Source organism: Ictalurus punctatus, chromosome 26, assembly GCF_001660625.3.
Source record: "Ictalurus punctatus breed USDA103 chromosome 26, Coco_2.0, whole genome shotgun sequence".
NCBI lineage: Eukaryota > Metazoa > Chordata > Actinopteri > Siluriformes > Ictaluridae > Ictalurus > Ictalurus punctatus.
In genome coordinates, this window is record NC_030441.2 from 13945790 (window position 1) to 13964399 (window position 18610).

The 18610-nt window shown below is 43.5% G+C and overlaps 1 protein-coding gene across 4 annotated transcripts; it reads left to right on the plus strand.

Moving 5' to 3' along the window:
* The first annotated feature begins 214 nt into the window (after nucleotides 1-214).
* zc3h13 (zinc finger CCCH-type containing 13) lies at nucleotides 215-18610 on the plus strand. Of its 4 annotated transcripts, none has more exons than XM_053675972.1 (21): nucleotides 215-374; nucleotides 3669-3815; nucleotides 4161-4270; nucleotides 5216-5330; nucleotides 5429-5540; nucleotides 6212-6339; nucleotides 6450-6494; nucleotides 7687-7892; nucleotides 8870-9070; nucleotides 9253-9408; nucleotides 9816-10162; nucleotides 10260-10703; nucleotides 10782-11015; nucleotides 11143-11599; nucleotides 11714-11826; nucleotides 11948-13156; nucleotides 13891-14463; nucleotides 14739-14882; nucleotides 15248-15448; nucleotides 15631-15794; nucleotides 18068-18610. In XM_053675972.1, exons 2-21 carry the CDS (start codon nucleotides 3678-3680, stop codon nucleotides 18221-18223), a joined length of 5253 nt encoding a protein of 1750 aa, XP_053531947.1. In that variant the 5' UTR covers nucleotides 215-374; nucleotides 3669-3677; the 3' UTR covers nucleotides 18224-18610. The 4 variants fall into 4 exon arrangements, with proteins under 4 accessions (XP_053531947.1, XP_053531948.1, XP_017312624.1 ...); XM_053675973.1 differs by having other exon boundaries at nucleotides 14742-14882; XM_017457135.3 differs by having other exon boundaries at nucleotides 11146-11599.

Here is an 18610-nt window from a genome sequence, read left to right on the forward strand (position 1 = left end):
GAAAACTTTCACGCAAAATCCTAACGGGCCCGGTCTCTTATCTAAAGCCAAAGGTAGACAGAAACGTTCCCACAATCCTCTTCTCTACGCTGATGGCTCTATACTGAATCCCAAATGACTTTTCTCCCTAAGTAAGCGCTCTGTGTAGAGTATGAAGGAATTTCTTTTTTACACCCTACCTAGGGCACCTCGATATTCAATAGACAGCCGTTTGGGATGCAGCCTCAGAGATTGCCGAGTCTCGCTACCTAGCATCATGAAGGCGGCTTGGGGAGACCCGTTTAACGACCCGCGATATTTTTATTGTGTTCAATAAGAACACAAATTTCACAGCAGTTTATGAAACTGGACGCGGTGCTTAACTAAACATTTCGGTGGGTGTTTTTTATTTATTTAATTTTTTATTTATTCTTCTTAATCTTTTTGGTTTATTGCCTGACTAGCTTGACTGTTAGCTAGGCCAAGGAGCTAACACTGCTAGTTAGCTAGCTAGTTAACTGGGCTGCAACGCAGGTGCATAAACAGGACCATAGCTAATTACAGCGCTTAAGCACTTATACAATTAAATTTGTTGATGCTTTTAATGATGACTATCAAACCATGAAGGTGACTTCATTCACTGCTCATGTAATTAACTGCACTCGTGCTAAGTAGTTAGCTGGTTTAACTTGCTAGCCTGCTAGCTAGTGTTAATTAATTTGAGTAGGATGCTAGTTATGTGCATTTCCGTTTTCTTTAGTTTCAGTGCTCTGTATTATTCTGTAATGAAGAACATAGAAATTAGGAACGCACTGCTTTATTTATTTACATATTGTATGCACATTCTGTGCGTGTGTGGTGGTCTGGGAAAACGATTCACATGGACTACGTTTACGTGGACAGCAATAATCTAATTAATGACCTTATTCTGAATAAGACAATATTGTGATTAAGGTGTTTATATGAGTGGCTTTTAGAATATTCCTTTCATAATACTCCGTACATGTTCTAGATCATAGCTCGATTAATGTCATACGTTATTACGTCCCCACGCCACGCCGTCCGACATTTCCTCCTTAATTTCACGTATTAACGTGCAGTTGGTCTTCGTTATTGTACCATATAAAGTTTTGGGTGTTTCATTTTTAATTTTACGAACGCTTCAAGTGCGGTTAATTTTTTGTTATGCTATACGTGCTAATAGACGACTGCTTGAAGCCATGGGCTGCGTCCGAAACCGCGTACTTACCTGCTATATAGTAGCCGAGATGCATGTATTTCACCTACTATGAAGCAGGTAAGTACACGGTTTCGGACACAGCCATATTTTCTTTTACCGTCAAACGGTTGAGCACTGCCGTGTGTGATCGTGTCCTGTCGTAAAATGCGGTGAAAACTTCCATACGCCGTTAATAGTATGATTAAGGTGTGTACATGTCGTCTGTAATACCGCCATAACGCGACTAAAACAGGAATACTCCAATGTCTTAATTCCATTTGTGTTTACTTTGAGTATGACTTTAGTCGGATTAAGGTCATCAATAATCACTGTTTACATGCTAGTTTCTTAATCAGAGTATCGTCTTAATCGGGTTAGTATGGGATTATTGTTGTCCATGTAAACATACTGATGGTCCAATTTTGACATTTTCCTCCACACACACAATTCTGAAAACAGATAAGGGTTTTCTTGAAATGAGTTGAAATTTATTTCCTCTTTTTTTGCATCCATTTCAGCCACAAGTAAATATACAGCATTTTAAAGCTTGCCTAAATTGAAGAGTGGAAGAAGAAGAAAAATAAGTGTAAAGATTTCATTCCAGTTTCACTAAGGCCACATTTACACTACGTGGTTCAAGTGACCCAATGTGGCACAGATTGGATTTGACCCACGAATGTGTAAGCAGGAAAAAAAAAAAGCACATGGATTCCGATGTTCTCAGATCCGTTTCAGGCCTCGTTCATATGTGGAAATAAATATGATACGAATTGGATACGTGCATTTGCGTCTACCGTGTAAGCAGACAGATCAGATATTCCCCCGTCAATGGGGGTTGTACGTCGTTGAAAAAGCGACGATGGTGAATGACGTCAACTCAGGTGGACACCAACCGCGAAAACGCAACTCTCAACAAGGGCTCCCTTCTTTTATTCTCCGCCTTAAGAGGCCGGTGTTTTGTTTAACTTTTAAATACGGTGCGGAAAGTGAAAGCTTGCTTTATATTTTCGTCTGTGTCTGTTGCAAATTGCGCCGGTTTTATTTCCGTTTCGTCCTAAGCTTTTCTGGTGACGTCTACCTCGGGTTGTTTCAGGAAGTGTATAGTGTACATGCAGATATCGGATATGGGTTACTTTTTAAAGATGTAAGCGGGTCGTCAAAAAAATCAGACGTAGTCAACCAAACGGAATTGTCATCAATACCTGCAGTGTAAATGCAGCCTAAAAGACACCATGGCTGCCTGTATATTTATAGCCTCATCTACTGATGGAGAAACAGTACTGACAAATTTATGATAAAGCGTCTGAGTCTTCACTTCGATTATAATCATCCACATCAGTCTCTCTCATCACCTGAAGTAAAAGTCTCACCGCGTTTAAACATGAGCCTCGTCGTCATGTCTTCACTCCGCTGATCTCCCTTTGTGCTCGCATCACAGATTCATTCACTCGCTTTCCTATTGTTGACTAAGGCGACAGATAAATTTGAAAACGCATCTTTTTCTCTTGGTTTTAGCTTTCTGTCCACACTGAGACTGCGTTTTTGTCCAGCGGAAACGACGAGCGGAGAAATGTGAACACGTTGTTGGTGTGGACTGAGAAAATGGAGATATACCAAGCCAATGACGTATTTTTAGTTGTGCGAGCCATTCAACTTGAAACACACCAGACGGTGGACGCTGTACCGCAGTCGTTGTGCCTGCTGTCCAGTTTTATAGCTATGCTAAAGATTAATGTCACTTCGTACAACCTTCAGATTGCGTTTTTAAACAAACGCCTGACGGAAATGACGCAGACCAAAGCTTCTTACGGTTTTACGCACGTGCGGTACAGGCACGTAAGCGTTTCCAGAAGTTTCAGCGTGGACGAGCAATTTTTGGAACGCGTATAAAACTGCCTGCGCAGCTGGAGAGCGCTTTTAAAATTAACGGAAATGCGGTTTTTAGATCTAACCGGGTTAACGTGGACATGACCTCAATATCTTTGTCTTAATCTTTGCGCGTCATCATTGGTACAGAACGTGTGACGCTCTTGTCTGTTTTGATGACGTGATGGCGCAGGAACGAGGTGGACATTTTATCTGGTTATGAACTGAATTGATTCGATTTTAGCGAGATTCTAGACATCTTTAGGCAGACTGACTGCAGTTATCGCTTTGCGTTTTACCTGACGTGATCTTTGTAGACAGAAAGCCAAGGCAAGGTTAGAAAATATCCCAAATAATAAAAAATGTAAAAAAAAATAAAAAATTGTCAATTTGATATAATCTGTTTATGCTTTCTTAAGGTTGATGTGCGACCAATTTTGGTCATTTTTCAGAATTCAGGCACAGGGACATCTAGCAGGTTTTTGCACACGTGTGTAAACCAAGTAGCAGATAGATAAATGTGTGAGATGTAGCTATGAATGTGCAAAATGACAACACCACGTTCGAATACCTAACTGTTGTTTTTTGTTTTTTTTGTCTCAAGCCCTGCAGAATGTCCAAGATCAGGCGGAAGGTGACAGTGGAAAACTCGAAGACCATATCAGAGAGCAGCAGCAGTACGACCACTCCATCCCGCAGGCCCAGCGTCTTCGAGAGACTCGGACCCAGCACGGGCAGTAATGCCACAGAGGTGACGCAGACTCACACTGACCACGTGTACAGCAACAGTCGCATCACATCAGCTAATTTTTCCCATTCTGATTCGAACTGCTTTCATATCTTGTCCTGAGATCGGATCTGATGTCTGATCTGAGATCTGATTTCATCAGTGTATTGTGAATGCACCAATTTACTGAAGGACTTGTCATTATTTGTTACCATAGAAACAAACGTCTCGCTTTGGCTGCCTCGTGACTTGATTTGAATTAAGAATGTACAGCACCCCATTTATTTACTTATTTATTTATTTACTTATTTAATTCAGTGATGTACGCACAGAGGCACAGAGTTTAACTTTTGCATGAATTTCCTCCAGACCCAGTGTAGAAATTGGTTGAAGACAGGAAATTGCAGTTACGGCAACACTTGTCGCTACACGCATGGAACTCCGGCAAGAGGCAAGAATTTTTCTGGCGCATTCAGCAGGTGAGGCGGCTTTCCGTCGGTCTAGTCCTGATGGTCTTCACGACACGTCACGACAAAAAATACACATTGGGATGTGTTTAAGATCGACTCTACTTTTAGTCATTTCTCTGAAAATAAAATACCAAGAGGAAATAACTCTTGTGTTGCTGGATGTAGGAAAATATCTCCAAATCGATGCAAGGTCATAAAGTATGAGATTACATCTGAGTAGCTTTTTACTTGGTGGCGTCATCGTTTTTTATGGCTGAAGCACATAAGGTGTATTATTCGGCATGTAGTGCACTATAGAGGTACAAAAATCCCGTGGAGTTAGAATATTACAGTGAACGGGAAGCCGTTTGTGATTTTAATTTAACTGCCTAAGGATGATTTGAATATTGATTTGAAGAAAAGAATTTATGTGGATGACCTAGGAAATGTGAAAATGAGAATTTTATCAGTGACAAGAAAGTACTGCTGTGGGTGAATAAACACAAATCTGAACTGAGTTTATATAAAAAAAACGAATTGATGTTTATAAATGTACAGGGTGTCCCTGTCCCAAAAGTCTCCATATATAGGGGCAAATAACTTCTTTCTTTTCTTTTTTTTTTGCAGCGAAATACATGATTACGTACAAAACATGATTATCTCTACATGATTGCCATTTATGTTGTGTGTGTGTGATGGGCTTGCCATGTTTCCTGTTAAAGTCCATCGCGACCTTGCGACAGCTTCCCGATCCAGCCGTGAGAATTTCAATACGTTCTTCTTTTATCAAAGGCATTCTTCAAAAAATAAATAAATAAATAATTTTTTATATATATAAAATTTTAGGAAGACATTTTGCCAAAAGGTGTTAATTTCCCCAATGTATGGAGACTTTTGAGACACCCTGTATTTTAAAGGTATTTAACAACCCTATGGCATGTATACGGAGTGCTCTGCTATTGTGTGTGTGTGTAGGTCATCCGAGAGGCCCACTGGTGATCTCCGGGAGAGGATGAAAAATAAGAGACAGGATGTAGATACAGACACTCAGAAAAGAGACCAAGACGAACCTACTTCACCCACAACTAGAGTAAGGCCAGTTAACAAATCAAACTACACCCTTCTAACCTTTGCACAGTCCGTTAATGGTGTGTGTGTGTGCGTGCGCGCGTGTGTGTGTGTGTACAGCAGAGAGATTCATCCCGAAGCAGACACAGAGAGAAAGAGGATATAAAGATCACTAAAGAACGAACTCCAGCCAGCGAAGAGGAAGCAGCAGAGTGGGAAGCCAATCGTGAAGGTGAGTCAGTCCTCCATATTTGAAATGCACTACAGTGTACCGAAGGATAAATTTATAGAATTACTACAACACGAGTCTGAAGGTTAATTGGTGTTGCACCTATACGTCCTGTCATTACTGTGGAACAGGATTGGGTACAAAAAGTGGTTAAAGATGGGGTGTGTAATAATTGAAAATGTCTCTATACCTTTTAATAATATGTATAAAGTTACATTCTGTAACCAAAATACTTGTTCTTGTATACCATCATGAAAAGAAAAAAAAAAGAAAAGCTACACTTACTAGGCAGCAATTTTGCAGTACTACTCCAAAATGTCTCACCAGGAAACATTATAGAATTTTTATCAAATATTATTAATTTGAAGGATCTTATATAGTTTATTGTTTAAATGTTGTAAGATTTTTATTGTTGTAATATTATATCGAGTGTCCTGTTTTACTTGCATTGATCTTGCCATGAAAATAGCCATTGATGCTGACGTGGCATTAAAAGACCAATCAATAAACAAACAAACAAATTTATACATTTGCAAAACGTATCTCTTGACCGTTTCGGAGGTGGAAACAATAACTGTGACATTAAACGTTCATGACTTAGTAGAAAAATGGGGAGATTTTGTTTCCAGTGGAGTCGCTCCTTTAATCCACCCCGTCTCGTTCTTTCTCCAAAGACTCTGATAACGGTGACTACGATTACGAGTTATCCCTGGAAATGAAGAGGCAGAAGATCCAGAATGAGCTGATGAAGCTCGAGCAGGAGAACATGGACAAACGAGAAGAGCTCCTCATTAAGAAAGAGGTACAAACCCTCATTTATCAAAGCGGCTACATGCTTATTTACTGCAAACTGTGTAAAGGACATGTCCGTTTGACAAGCCGTCATTTTAACACTGCTTATTCTCGGAAAAGGAATCAGTGACCAAGACCAGGACCAGCAGCACTTCTAAAGATAAGGTACTTTAGCTCATATAGCCCTTTCCCCCCAGATTAGACTAATCTGCATTGAAACACCAATGAAGAATAATAACTATACTTAAAAAAAAAATAAATAAATAAAAAAATAAAAAAAAAGTAGTTGATTAAAATTGAGCCTCAAGAATTGAACTCTCCAAATGACCCAAATCCAATTTCTTTTCAGACTGTAGAAGCATTTACTTGGATAAAAACCATACAGAAGAGCTTTGCAGATTAGATCCACTGGACATTTTAGTTAAGATTATTTAAGCTCAGGCTTAAGGATGTACAGATTGATGAAAATGTATTGGTAACGTTTTATAGTGCAATATGTCCATGATAAAAGACAGAATGCCATGGGATTAAAGATATCTTTTGAGATTAATGGACAAATAGCAGATAGTAGCTAAAACCAGTTAATGTATCTTGTGTAATAAAATAAAAAAAAAACATTACTCTGTTAAAATAATCAGTTTATATATAGAATTGCCAATATCAATGCTAGAATGATACCAGTAGCTTTAAGAAATTAGAGAGAAAAAAAAAAAGATTTGGATTTGGTGATTTGTTTGCGTTTGCACTTTTTTTTTTTCTCTCTCTCTCTGGAGTTACTTTTAAATTTTCTCTCACACAACCTTCCTTATGTTCAGACTCGCTCCCAAATGAAAAAATGCAAATCATCTAAAGATCCAACAGTTCCTGCGGCTACGTTAAGTAACCTGTAAAGGTTTATAGTATTTTATTGACTGAGCTGATGTGGAAAAATCCCTCTGGCACAACCATTTAATTCTGCTGTGTTATACACTATATGGCCAATAGGTTTTTAAACAAACACGTTTGCTTGTGCTGCAGGTAGCTGTAATCAGCACGTGTATGCAGGGACCATAAGGAATTAACTTCAAATTTGGCACATTTCAGGAACTGTATACTATAATCTGAACTGCCTGTTTGAACCTGACCTGTTCTACTTAAATCACATGGAGGCCTGGAGTTCTGCTTGAACCTTGAATGGCACAATTACACATTTGTTAACGTTAAGCACTCTGTCTTTGTTAGCACAGCATGTATGTCTTGAGGTCATTTTGTGTACTACAGAGTAGCTTTATTTATTTATGTATGTATGTATGTATGTATGTATGTATGTATGTATATATTTATTTATTTATTTATTTATTTAAAACAATTTTTTTAGGGGTCTCCTGAACACGCTAGCTCCAAGAACTCACCCCTGTCCCGCAAGTCCAGCGGCTCCCCCAAACGAAAGCCCAGTGGTTCTCCTAAACGCAAGTCCATCGGGAAGGGCAGCGGCTCCGGCAAGAAGGAGAAGAAATCATCGTCTTCATCAGTCATCTCCTCCCCGGTGATGGAGCAGAGCAGAACGGAGGAGGCTGAGAGCAGGTACGTTTTCAGTCGCACGAAATGGTTTTGCACGGTCTTTCGCAGTGATGTTTGTTGTTAAATGAGACCGTTTAGGTGTACTCGTGTTCAGTGCACATGAATCGAAGAGGGTTTTGGCTGAATGCACGTTGTGATGACTTCACACCATGTGTCTCGGCCCAAATCTGCGGTAATTTTGAAAAAGTGCAAGCTCCTGTAAATATTGCGTCGTTTCCTTGATTTTTCCATTAATTTTCGTGATCGCAAAATCCTGGAGGGACTGAGATGTAGTAACAGTCCAGTGTTTCCAGTGAAACAGGATGTTGTGGACAAAATGCCTTCATTGGCTGTGCCAGAAACGGGTGAAACTGATGTATAGTCAAAATGCTTGATGTGTAATAGCTGCTGTCAAAACATAGCATTCATTACATGGCGTTCCAGAGTTCTGAAAGTGTACATGAGTGCTCTTTCCCTACGTTTCCTCACTCCAACTCTCCCCTGACTAGCAATGCAAACTGAATATTATGTCAGTCAGATTTGGAAAGGAAAAATTCTTCATGAAGGTGCTTGACAAAGTGACCAGCCAGTCAGAAGTGATCATCTGAGCCCATGCTTCCCTCTTTGAGAACCTTAAATTTATCATCACTGTTGTTTATCAAAATAGGATCCAGGGGGCTACAAAGTTCTCATATCTAATAATGACAATTATAATAAAAATGGGTTCTGTGGGTATATAAAGGTAGTAGTAATGATGTTCATGCTGAATACTGCAATTAACCAAATACTGACACTATAATACAGTGTCTCTCACTCCTGGCTTGACCCCACACCAGCCCTGATTCATGTCCATGGTGAAAGGCTTTATAATTGATTCATAAGTTATCAGGTGTGTTACTGTAGGCCAAAACCGTGAACCAGGTCTGGACAGCAATTCATGTTACTGATGCTTTTGCTGATCATTTGAAAAGAGCTCATTTGACTCTCTAATCTTCGATCAGATCATCCAAGAGTGGACACAGCAAGAAGAAAGGGCCACGCACACCCAGCCCCCCTCCCCCTGTGCCCTTGGACCTGCCCGTAGGAGGCAAAAAGCACAAGGGAAAACACAAAAACAAGGAGAAGAGCGAAGACAAGCAGAAAGAGGCCAAGGAGCGGGGCAGAGACATCGATAAGCACAAGGAGAAGAAAGAGAAGCGCAGGTACATGCCTATGTGAACAAACTGCCTTTATAGGATTCAACTAAGTTTTAGTTTTTATTTTATTTTTAATGCTTTATACTCTTACACAGAGAGTGCAAAAATCTAACTTGTAGTAGATGTGGAAATAAATAAACAGATAAATATCCATTAAATATGAACAAATAACTTTGTGTTTATTGTAGGGACCGCTCCGACAGTTCCCACAAGGCTAAACGATCAGTAACGTCAGAGGAACGTTCTGGAAGCGTGTCATCTCCTGGCCGAGAGGTGTCGCCCCAGACCAGAAGGAAGTCCTCGTCCCCCAAGTCTACCACCCAAAAACAAAGCTCACCGCAGAGGTAATCAAAACTACTTCAGCTTAACCAGCTGAAGGCTGGGATATCCTGTTCTAACTCTGTTTTACTAAGCATTTTGCACCAAGTCTCACAATAAGAATGTAGGTTTGAATATTTATTTATTTTTTCATAGACAAAAGTACCTCCAAAAACATAATGGTGAAAAGTGGAAGTCGGTACATCACTAACTTACATGAAAGCATGGTGAAATTCTGTAAACCTGATGATATAAGCATAGATTTTCCAAATACATGAAAAACTCCCAGTTATTCAAACCAGACAAGTCGGGTCGAATTAATCAAATAGTTTTTCAAACATGTAGCAATCCATCCTCAAGTTCATTAGAAGCATGTATTTCATAATCTATTTATTTTTATTAAATGTTTTTAATAATGCTTGTTCTCTTCTAGGTCTCGTACCCCACCACGTCACCGCCGGAGCCTTTCTCCTACGCCCCGCCCTCACCACTCCCCCTCATCTCACTCTGGGTCTTCCCACCAACGTCACTCCCCATCTCCTCGCCGACGCCGTGGCTCCGCCTCCCCGTCCTACCAACGGGACCTGCTTCCCCCCTTGTCATCCTCACCCACAGCTGCTCAGGCCTCACGTCGCTCACGTTCCCGTTCGCCCCCCACGCCGCAGAGGTCAAGCCCCGCTTCCCGCCACCACTCGCAGGGCCGGGAACGGGAAAAAGAGAGAGGACGGGGGGAGAGGGATAGAAGCCCCACCCACGACAGACGTCACGAACGCCGAGATGGTATGCATTTGGCAGACTTCCTAAACCGTAAAGCTATAATATCTAGACATGCAATCTAGTAATTCAGTATCTTTCTCTGTCTGTCTTTGGCATCCAGAGAGCCGCGGAAAGCGCGAGAAAGATGGCGGGCGGGACGATCGCAGCTACGAGGCCGATCAGAGCTCCTCGCGAGACGACCGTGAGACTCGAGAGAGCCGAGACCGACGCTTCGACCGAGACCGGCGAGACACGCGTGACGACCGACAACACCGCAGCGGGGACGCCAAGGACGTGCGGGACACCAGAGACCGCTCCGGCCGGGAGTCGATGGAACACAGGGACAGAGACCGGGACAGAGAGCGGGACCGAGAGAGGGACAGGGATAGGGACAGGAATGACGCTCACAGGAAAGACGACACATCAGTGCAGGAAGAGAGAAGTTACGGAAGAGGACATGGCAGAGAAGAGGGACGGAGCGAGAGCAGGGCAGAGAGTAGGAACGAATCACGCACAGAGAGGACGGGAAGAGGAAGGGGACGTGCATCGGACAACTCTGAGAAAGGTAAGGAAATGGTTCTGCGTGTTAGACTTGGTGTTGTCAAATATTTGTATGTTAATAATCTGTTTTCCTCCGGCACAGGATCAGCTCGTGGGTCTCGTGCGTCTACATCGCAGGCAGACAGCGGGGGGCATGATGGATGGGAGTCTCGTAGCGGTGGACTAAGTGAGAGGAGCTCTGAGAGAAACACGGAGAAGGGGACAGAACGTGATCGCTATGACGGAGACAGGCAGCGCGGAGAGCAGGCCCGAGATTCGTCTTACGACCGCCGCGGTAGTCAGGCGGACAGAGATCGCCGTGAGCACAGGGACAGAGGTTATAAAATATGTCTGTCCATTATATCTGACTTTCAAACAGGAATCCCTTAAAAACATTTAAAACCCAACATGCTGCTGCATGGTTGCACTGAGTGAACTGCTTACATCTTTATTTTTGTGTTCAGCAGATCAGAGAGCGCCCTCACCGGGACGTCACCAAGGCCGCGGCGAGGAAACCGAGCGCGAGGAGAGGAGAGACGAGAGGAGGAGCGACCGAGGCGAGGACAGACGGGAGGACAGGGGCCGTGAGCGAGACCGAGAAAGGGACCGGGAGAGAGAGAGGGAGCGGGAACGAGAGAAAGAGAGGGAGCGAGAGACTGAGAGGGAAAGGGCCAGGGAGAGAGAGCGGGAGCGAGAGGAAAGAGAGAGAGAGCGGGAACGCGAGAGGGAGCGAGAACGAGAGGAGAGGGAGAGGGAACGCGAGAGAGAAGAGCGGGAACGGGAGAGGAAAGAGAGGGAACGGGAGAGGGAGCTCCGAGAGAGGGAGCGGCAGAGAGAATGGGAGGAGAGAGAGAAGGGCAGGGAGGACAGGCGGGAGAGGAGAGAGGAGAGAGGAGATCCTCATGAAGAGCGAAAGAACAGGTGAGTTTCAAAGCTTTCGATATCAGCTGCTGCTACCAGGCGTTTTATTCATCCCTAGTTGAGTATGCTTACTTTCACTCGGCACGTGAATTAAAACGTGCACATTTCTGCTAGTGGGCGCAAGAGGCACCGTGTGGAGAACACCCCCAGCCCCAGGCCCTCTCCTAAAAAAGTGCGGGAAGGTAGCCCTGCAGACAGCGATGGCTACAACAGTACAGAGGAAAAAGGTAACTACAAGTACTAAAGGTGGGAAATACGTCAAAGATAACACAGAAGTGAAGAACACCACAATGCGAAGCGGAGGGTTTTTCTGATCTCACACTGCTTTTGACCGTACGTGCGCTTTAGGTGATAAACACAGACTCCTGAGTCAGGTCGTCCGTCCTCAGGAGCCAAGCCGCTCCCCTCCCCGCGTCGTATCCGCCGACGACAAGCCCACACGCTGGAGGGACAACGAACGTCGTGGTGACAAGAAGGACGGGCGTGGTCGGCATGAAGAAGCAGAACCTCGTAGAGAGCGAAGTGCCGGTCGAGGGACAGAGCGCCGTGGGGATCATTCTTCTGAGAGTTCTCTGACTGTTCCAGCATCTGAGTCTCGCAGGATTAAAGAGCAAAGAGACGCCATCGCACCACCCGTCCCCTCAGCCAGTGGCCCCGAGGTACGAGATTCTGCGTCGGCCGGCCATGAGGAAGGCAAGAAGAAAACCAAGTCTCAGAAAAAGAACCTGAAGAAAAACAGGAAAGAGGATGAGAGCATTAGTGCTGGTGGTGACCGTTTTAACCCCGAGCCCCTGCCACCGCCTTCCTCTTCCTCCTCCTCAGTACCCACTGAAGCGCCACGCCCACTTCTCTCATCGCCTAAGGTGGTCAAGAAGAAATCGCTGGAGCAGAGGCGGAAGCGCTCCCGGGGCGCCGAGTCTGACCCGTCTGAGGATGAGCAACCAATCAGCAAGAGACGTCGTGGCCCTCAGACACCTCCGCCAATCAACAAAGAGGACTTGCCTTCCCAGCGAGCGCTGCTCTCTGGCCACGCTATAGCAACACCGCTCAAAATAGACACTAACTTCAGTGACTGGTCTGATGAGGAAGTCCCAGAACGCAGCGACGCTTTACCCGAGCGAGCACCAGAGCGCCTGCTGCCCCGTCGAAACCCACCTCTAGCCCCATTGCTCCCAGACCCGCCCATGGCGTTGCACGCACTCCCGCTACAACCGCTGCAGCCGTTGCTGCCGCAGCACATGTTGCGCAAACCGCAGCAGGCTGACCAAAGGCAGCAACGCAGTAGCAGCATGGGTAGCAACCAGAGTTGGGCAGCTTCGCGCCGGCTCCGTTCACCCTCCAACGACTCCGCCCACCGCACAGACGACAGCCAGCCGGGGCCGCGTTCACGCAGGGCACATGGACAGGGCGCCAATTCCCGTGACCGTGACAGAGAGAGAGAAAGGGAACGAGAGAGGGATAGGACGGCAGCTACCGAACTGATTGGAGGAAGGGAGGAGAGGAAGTCGAGGATTGACCAGTTGAGGAGAGGAGAGCCGAGTCGCAGTACATCATCAGGTAACAAATTCCTTTTGCAAAACGCACATACCTGGATTACCGCTACCCCGTGTGAGGAGTAGTATCTCTAACGTCTGTGCTTTGATCCATAATGGAGTTATCAATAATGTTGGGTCATAAAAAATTTAGGTTTGCTTTTTTTAAAACTACACTACCGGTCAAAAGTTTGTGGACACGCGACTGAAATGTTTCTCATGATCTTAAAAACCTTTTGATCTGAAGGTGTGTGATTAAATGTTTGAAATTGGTTTTATAGACAAAAATATAATTGTGCCAACGTATTCATTTCTTTTATTAGGAAACTAACATTTTATTTACAAATATATATATTTTTAAATGGACGACTCGGAGCGAAATATTCCGAAACATAGCCGATAAGAGTCTAGCGTTGGCGTGAACTCCTTTAATACTGTTCTAAAAGCATCTCCGGGAAATTCCTCAAGAAATCGGTTCAGAAAACGCCAAGAATACATTTCTGAAAATTCTAGGCAAAAAGAGAGTCTACTTTGAAGATGCTAAAATACTAAATTATTTTGATTTATTTTGGATTGTTATCACAACATAATTCCCGTTCTTCCATTTGTGTTCCTCCAGAGTTCTGATGACTTTATTATTATAAAATGTGGAAAAATAATGAGTGTGTGTGAACTTTTGACCGGTAGTGTACAGTAGTGATCAGTGAAACACCAAGTAGTGTAACTATATATTTTTTTTTTTCCGTTGTTTTTTTTTAGACCGTCAGGATTCACGTAGTCACAGTTCTCGGCGCAGCTCTCCAGAGTCAGAGCGGCAAGCACGCTCTCGGGCCGGCTCGCATGACAGCCGCGAGCGTGACCGGGACCGCGAGCGTGACCAGTTTGAGCGTGACAGGAAGGAATACCGGCAACCGCAGAACCAGTCGCTATTACAGCCACGTGACTGGGAGCCAGAACCGCGTGAGTGGGGTGTTCGAGGTCGTGAGCCCCTCCTTCTCCGCCCTAACCGGGAGCCAATCAGAGAGCGGGACTTGCGCGAGATGCGTGAGCGGGAGAGACTGCTGCCTGAGGGACCACTCTCACACGAGCGCCTTGACCGCGACAGGGAGAGAGACAGAGACAGGGGAGAGCGAGAGCGGGAGCGCATGCTGCCCTTTGACCACCCACCATCAGGGGAACCCAAGAGCCGAGCAGAGATGCGGATGGAGCGAGGAGACTATGAGCCCCTACTGCCTCGAGAAGCCCTCATGGACATGGACAAACCCAGTGCTACAGAAGAGCCACATGTACCTGTGGAACCCTGTGAGACAGAGAAGATAGACAGTCTTGACGGTGAGATGGTTCTCTAAATAATTTTTTGATTATCATACACTATCTGGGACCTGGGAGAGTTCCTAGGCTTTAATCTTTGCCTGTTAAACAAGACCAAAGTAAAGACCAGAGCAACTCTATAGTTAAATGCAACAGCAGACGTTACTGTCTGTAACAAGAAAATATTTTGCTGTAACAAAACATAACATACAAAGAGCTATTCAGTAGTTCACATTTTGTTTCTTGATTAAAGTGTTTCACTAAAGAACCTTCCTCTGTGCGTGCGTGTGTGTCAGTAGAGGATGAAGGTAAGGGTGAGGACGTCCAGTCAGCAGTGTCCGGTGGGGAGGAATACGAGCCTATCAGCGATGACGAGCTGGATGAGATATTGGCTGACAGTCAGAAACGAGATGATCAGCAGGATGAAGAGAAAATTCCAGGTACAGACATAAAATGCGTGCTGTTGGCCGCACACGTTACAAACAATACACTCACTGTCTTCAGAATAAATGACTTTCAGTGAGCGTCAAATTAAAGTATAAATTAAATTGTTACTGCTGAGGAAAACCATCATGAGCCAGTTACTTTTCCGCAATATTCTAATTTTTTGAGGTGTGTGTGCGCACGTATAACCAAGTATGAAAAACTATGCAAGACATCTTGTTAAAAAGTGTCAATTTCCGTTACGAATGGAGACTTTTGGGACACAGTTTAGTCACTATGAATAAATAGTCTGTCACTAAATTTGTCACTGTTCACAAATGTGGACTTCTGTAATGTCTCGGCTCTTCACTCGGCTCTGCAGGACCCCTGGACGTGATTGACGTGGACTGGTCGAGCCTGATGCCCAAGCAGAAACAGGAAACCCGAGCACCAGGAGCTGCATTGCTTAGATTCACCCCCGGAGCCATGCTGCTGCGGGCGGGCGTCTCCCGCCGTCTGGCTGGTCCTCAGCTCCTCGCACGTGTTAAAGACGTCTGTGCTAAAGAGCTGGAGGATGCTAAAGGTGAGGAAACGACACCAATGCATCATGGTAAAGGGATTTAGATGATTAGATGTTTGAAACAGTTGATCAGTGGAAGGATATCTAAAGAGGTAGATTTTTGTTTGTCCCCTTTAAAGCTGTGCTTCAATGTTGTTCTAGTGCCCAGCGTTATATGCTGATCTGACCCCTGCTACTGTTTTCAGATGCGGAGAAGCTGTTCGAGCACGACCTTGGTGCTCTGAACATGGCCGCCCTCAACAGGAGGACTGAGAGAGCGAACCTGCTGAGAAACCTGGGGCCGTGTGGCAAGGCTCTGTGTGCACGTCGAGACATCGCCATCCGCAGGCAACTCCTCAAGAACGACAAGGTAACGTCCCGTGTACAGCATGAGGCAGGGTTCAGGTCAGTTTTATTAGTGTAGTCAGTGTGTTTAGACATTGTCACAAAGCAGCTTTACAGAAATCTAATCTGGATGTAGATGTAGATTCCTAATGAGAAAGCCAGAGGCCACAGTGGCAAGGAAAAACTCTCCCTGAGACAACATGAAGAAGAAACCTTGAGAGGAACCAGATTCAAAAGGGAAACGGATTGTGTGGGGAGTAACGATTTAGACCGGAACGACACTGTTTAGTGGTTTCTATTACAACAGTTAAAACACACACATTATATATATATATATATATATATATATATATATATATATATATATATATATATATATATATAATATATATATATATATATATATATATATATAATATATATATATCGGTCGATACCAGTAGTTCTGCCTTTTATGCCTTGTTTTAAATTCATAATAATTAATTCCACATTTCTGAAAGAAATGCAAATAAAAACTTTATTCTCTCTATTTCAACAAGTTGTTCCACAGCAACTGGTCTCATAAACAGAAAACACATTACTATTATTATTAACATGAACTAAATTTTGAAGATTAAAGTAAGATTTCTTAACTTATTGAATATTATTCATTTATATTAACAGAATCCTGTTAGTCTCACATTCACTCACCACATTCAAAAGCATTTCTACTTTATCATTGAACATCAAACTGGTAATATATAGGCCTAATAATATGAACTTTTTTTTAATGATATTAACTTCAACTACATATGAAATATACTACTCTGCAAATATTTTTCTGTGCAACGTATACCTTTTTCCAACTTTATCTTCATTTAAATCGTTAAACGGTGTACCGGCCCTGTAATTCAGCACGAGCAGTGCGAGTAGGGGGGGTCGGGGAGAATTAGACACGATGCCGCTTCACTGCTGCAGCGTCCGGTGTAAAATTTTTAGCAGTGCAGAGCTTACAAACTGCAGTTTTGTCATCATTCCACACAAGAGACATCTTTATAAAATAAATGTTTTCCCGCCCTCTTTTGATTGACAGGATATAATTGGCCCTGATCGGGTGTTTTTAAACTATTAGCCAATAGCGGGAAAAATAGCCTTTATCGGTTATTTAATATAATATTATAATATACTTTATTGCTCTAACAAAGGTTTCTAGACACACGACTGAAATGATTCTCATGATCTTAAAAAGCTTTTGATCTGAAGGTGTGTGATTAAATGTGTGAAATCAGTGTTGTAGACAAAAATATATTTGTACCAACATATTAATTTCTTTCATTAGAAAACTAACATTTTATTTACAAAATAATCTTTTTTTTAAACGGACGACTCGGCGCGAAATATTCTGAAAAGCAGTCAATAAGCGTCCAGCGTCGGTGTGAACTCCGTTAATACTGTTTAAAAAGCATCTCAGGGAAATTCCTCAAGAAATCGGTTGAGAAAATGCCAAGAATACCATCCATCCTTCCATCCATCTTCTATACCGCTTATCCTTCTCAGGGTCACGGGGAAACCTGGAGTCTATCCCAGGGAGCATTGGGCACAAGGCGGGGTACACCCTGGACAGGGTGCCAACCCATCGCAGGGCACAATCACTTACACATTCACACACTATGGACTCTTTGGAAATGCCAATCAGCCTAACATGCATGTCTTTGGACTGGGGGAGGAAACCGGAGTACCCAGAGGAAACCCCCGCGGCACGGGGAGAACCTGCAAACTCCACACACACGGCCCTGGCGGGACTCGAACCCCTGACCCTGGAGGTGTGAGCCGAAAGTGCTAACCACTAATACAAGAATACATTTCTGGAAATTCTAGGCAGAAAGGGGGTCTACTTTGAAGATGCAAAATTACTACATTATTTTGATTCATTTTGGATTTTTTATCACAGCATAATTCCCATTGTTATCCCCGGGGGGTGTCAAAATAAAGAATGAGTGTCTAAATTTTTGACCAGTGGTGTCCAGTAATATTTATAAATTCCTTGTTTGCATAACTCCTCTAGATAGGTTTTTTGAAGTATCTATGATATCGCTAATATATTTTTATTATACCCATAAATCCAGTTGCTTAGTGCTAGCCATCTTGTTAGACCTTGATATTAATTTTCTCAGCGCTTCAGTCACTGCTTAGCAGCCGTTACTGTTTGCCGTTAATCTTTCAGCGTCTCCTCATTTCCCCTTCATGTTTCAATCAATGTTCCCGTTGAGGGTTTTTTTAAAATGTAGTTTAACATCTGACCACTTGTCTTGGTCTTAGGGGACGACTAAGCAGATCTACACCAGTGCTCCAGTGGTGGACCAAGAACTTCTGCAGCTCAGCATACGTCTCTTCAAGAAGAAAATGGCTGCCGGGCAGGAGAAAGCCGACCCGGCGCCTGTGGCTGGCACCCCAGCTGAGGTGTGCGTGTCTTAAAACACGCCAGTGAGTGAGGAGAGAGAAAAAAAGCATGTGGGGAACTGATGACCCGGATTCGGCCGCCTTGTGCCGTGAAACACTGAAACTGTAAGTCGGTGTTAATGGAGAATCAGCAATGCAGGCTTGAGAGATCAGCACCATAGAGACTGGAGAAACGCTAGCCTATGGAGATACTGTATAACTTACGAAAGCCAATGAACTTAATATTCTAAGTGTGGCAGAGAACTGTTTATGAGAACTGGCTCTCATTCTGGTTAATGTTTTAGAGAAACTGTTTTTTTTTTTTTTTGTAATGTCAATTGTCATTTATACTGGAGTTGCTTTGTTTATTTGATGTACTACATATTAGATCTGGTGCATTAAAATGCTCTTTATCATCTTTGA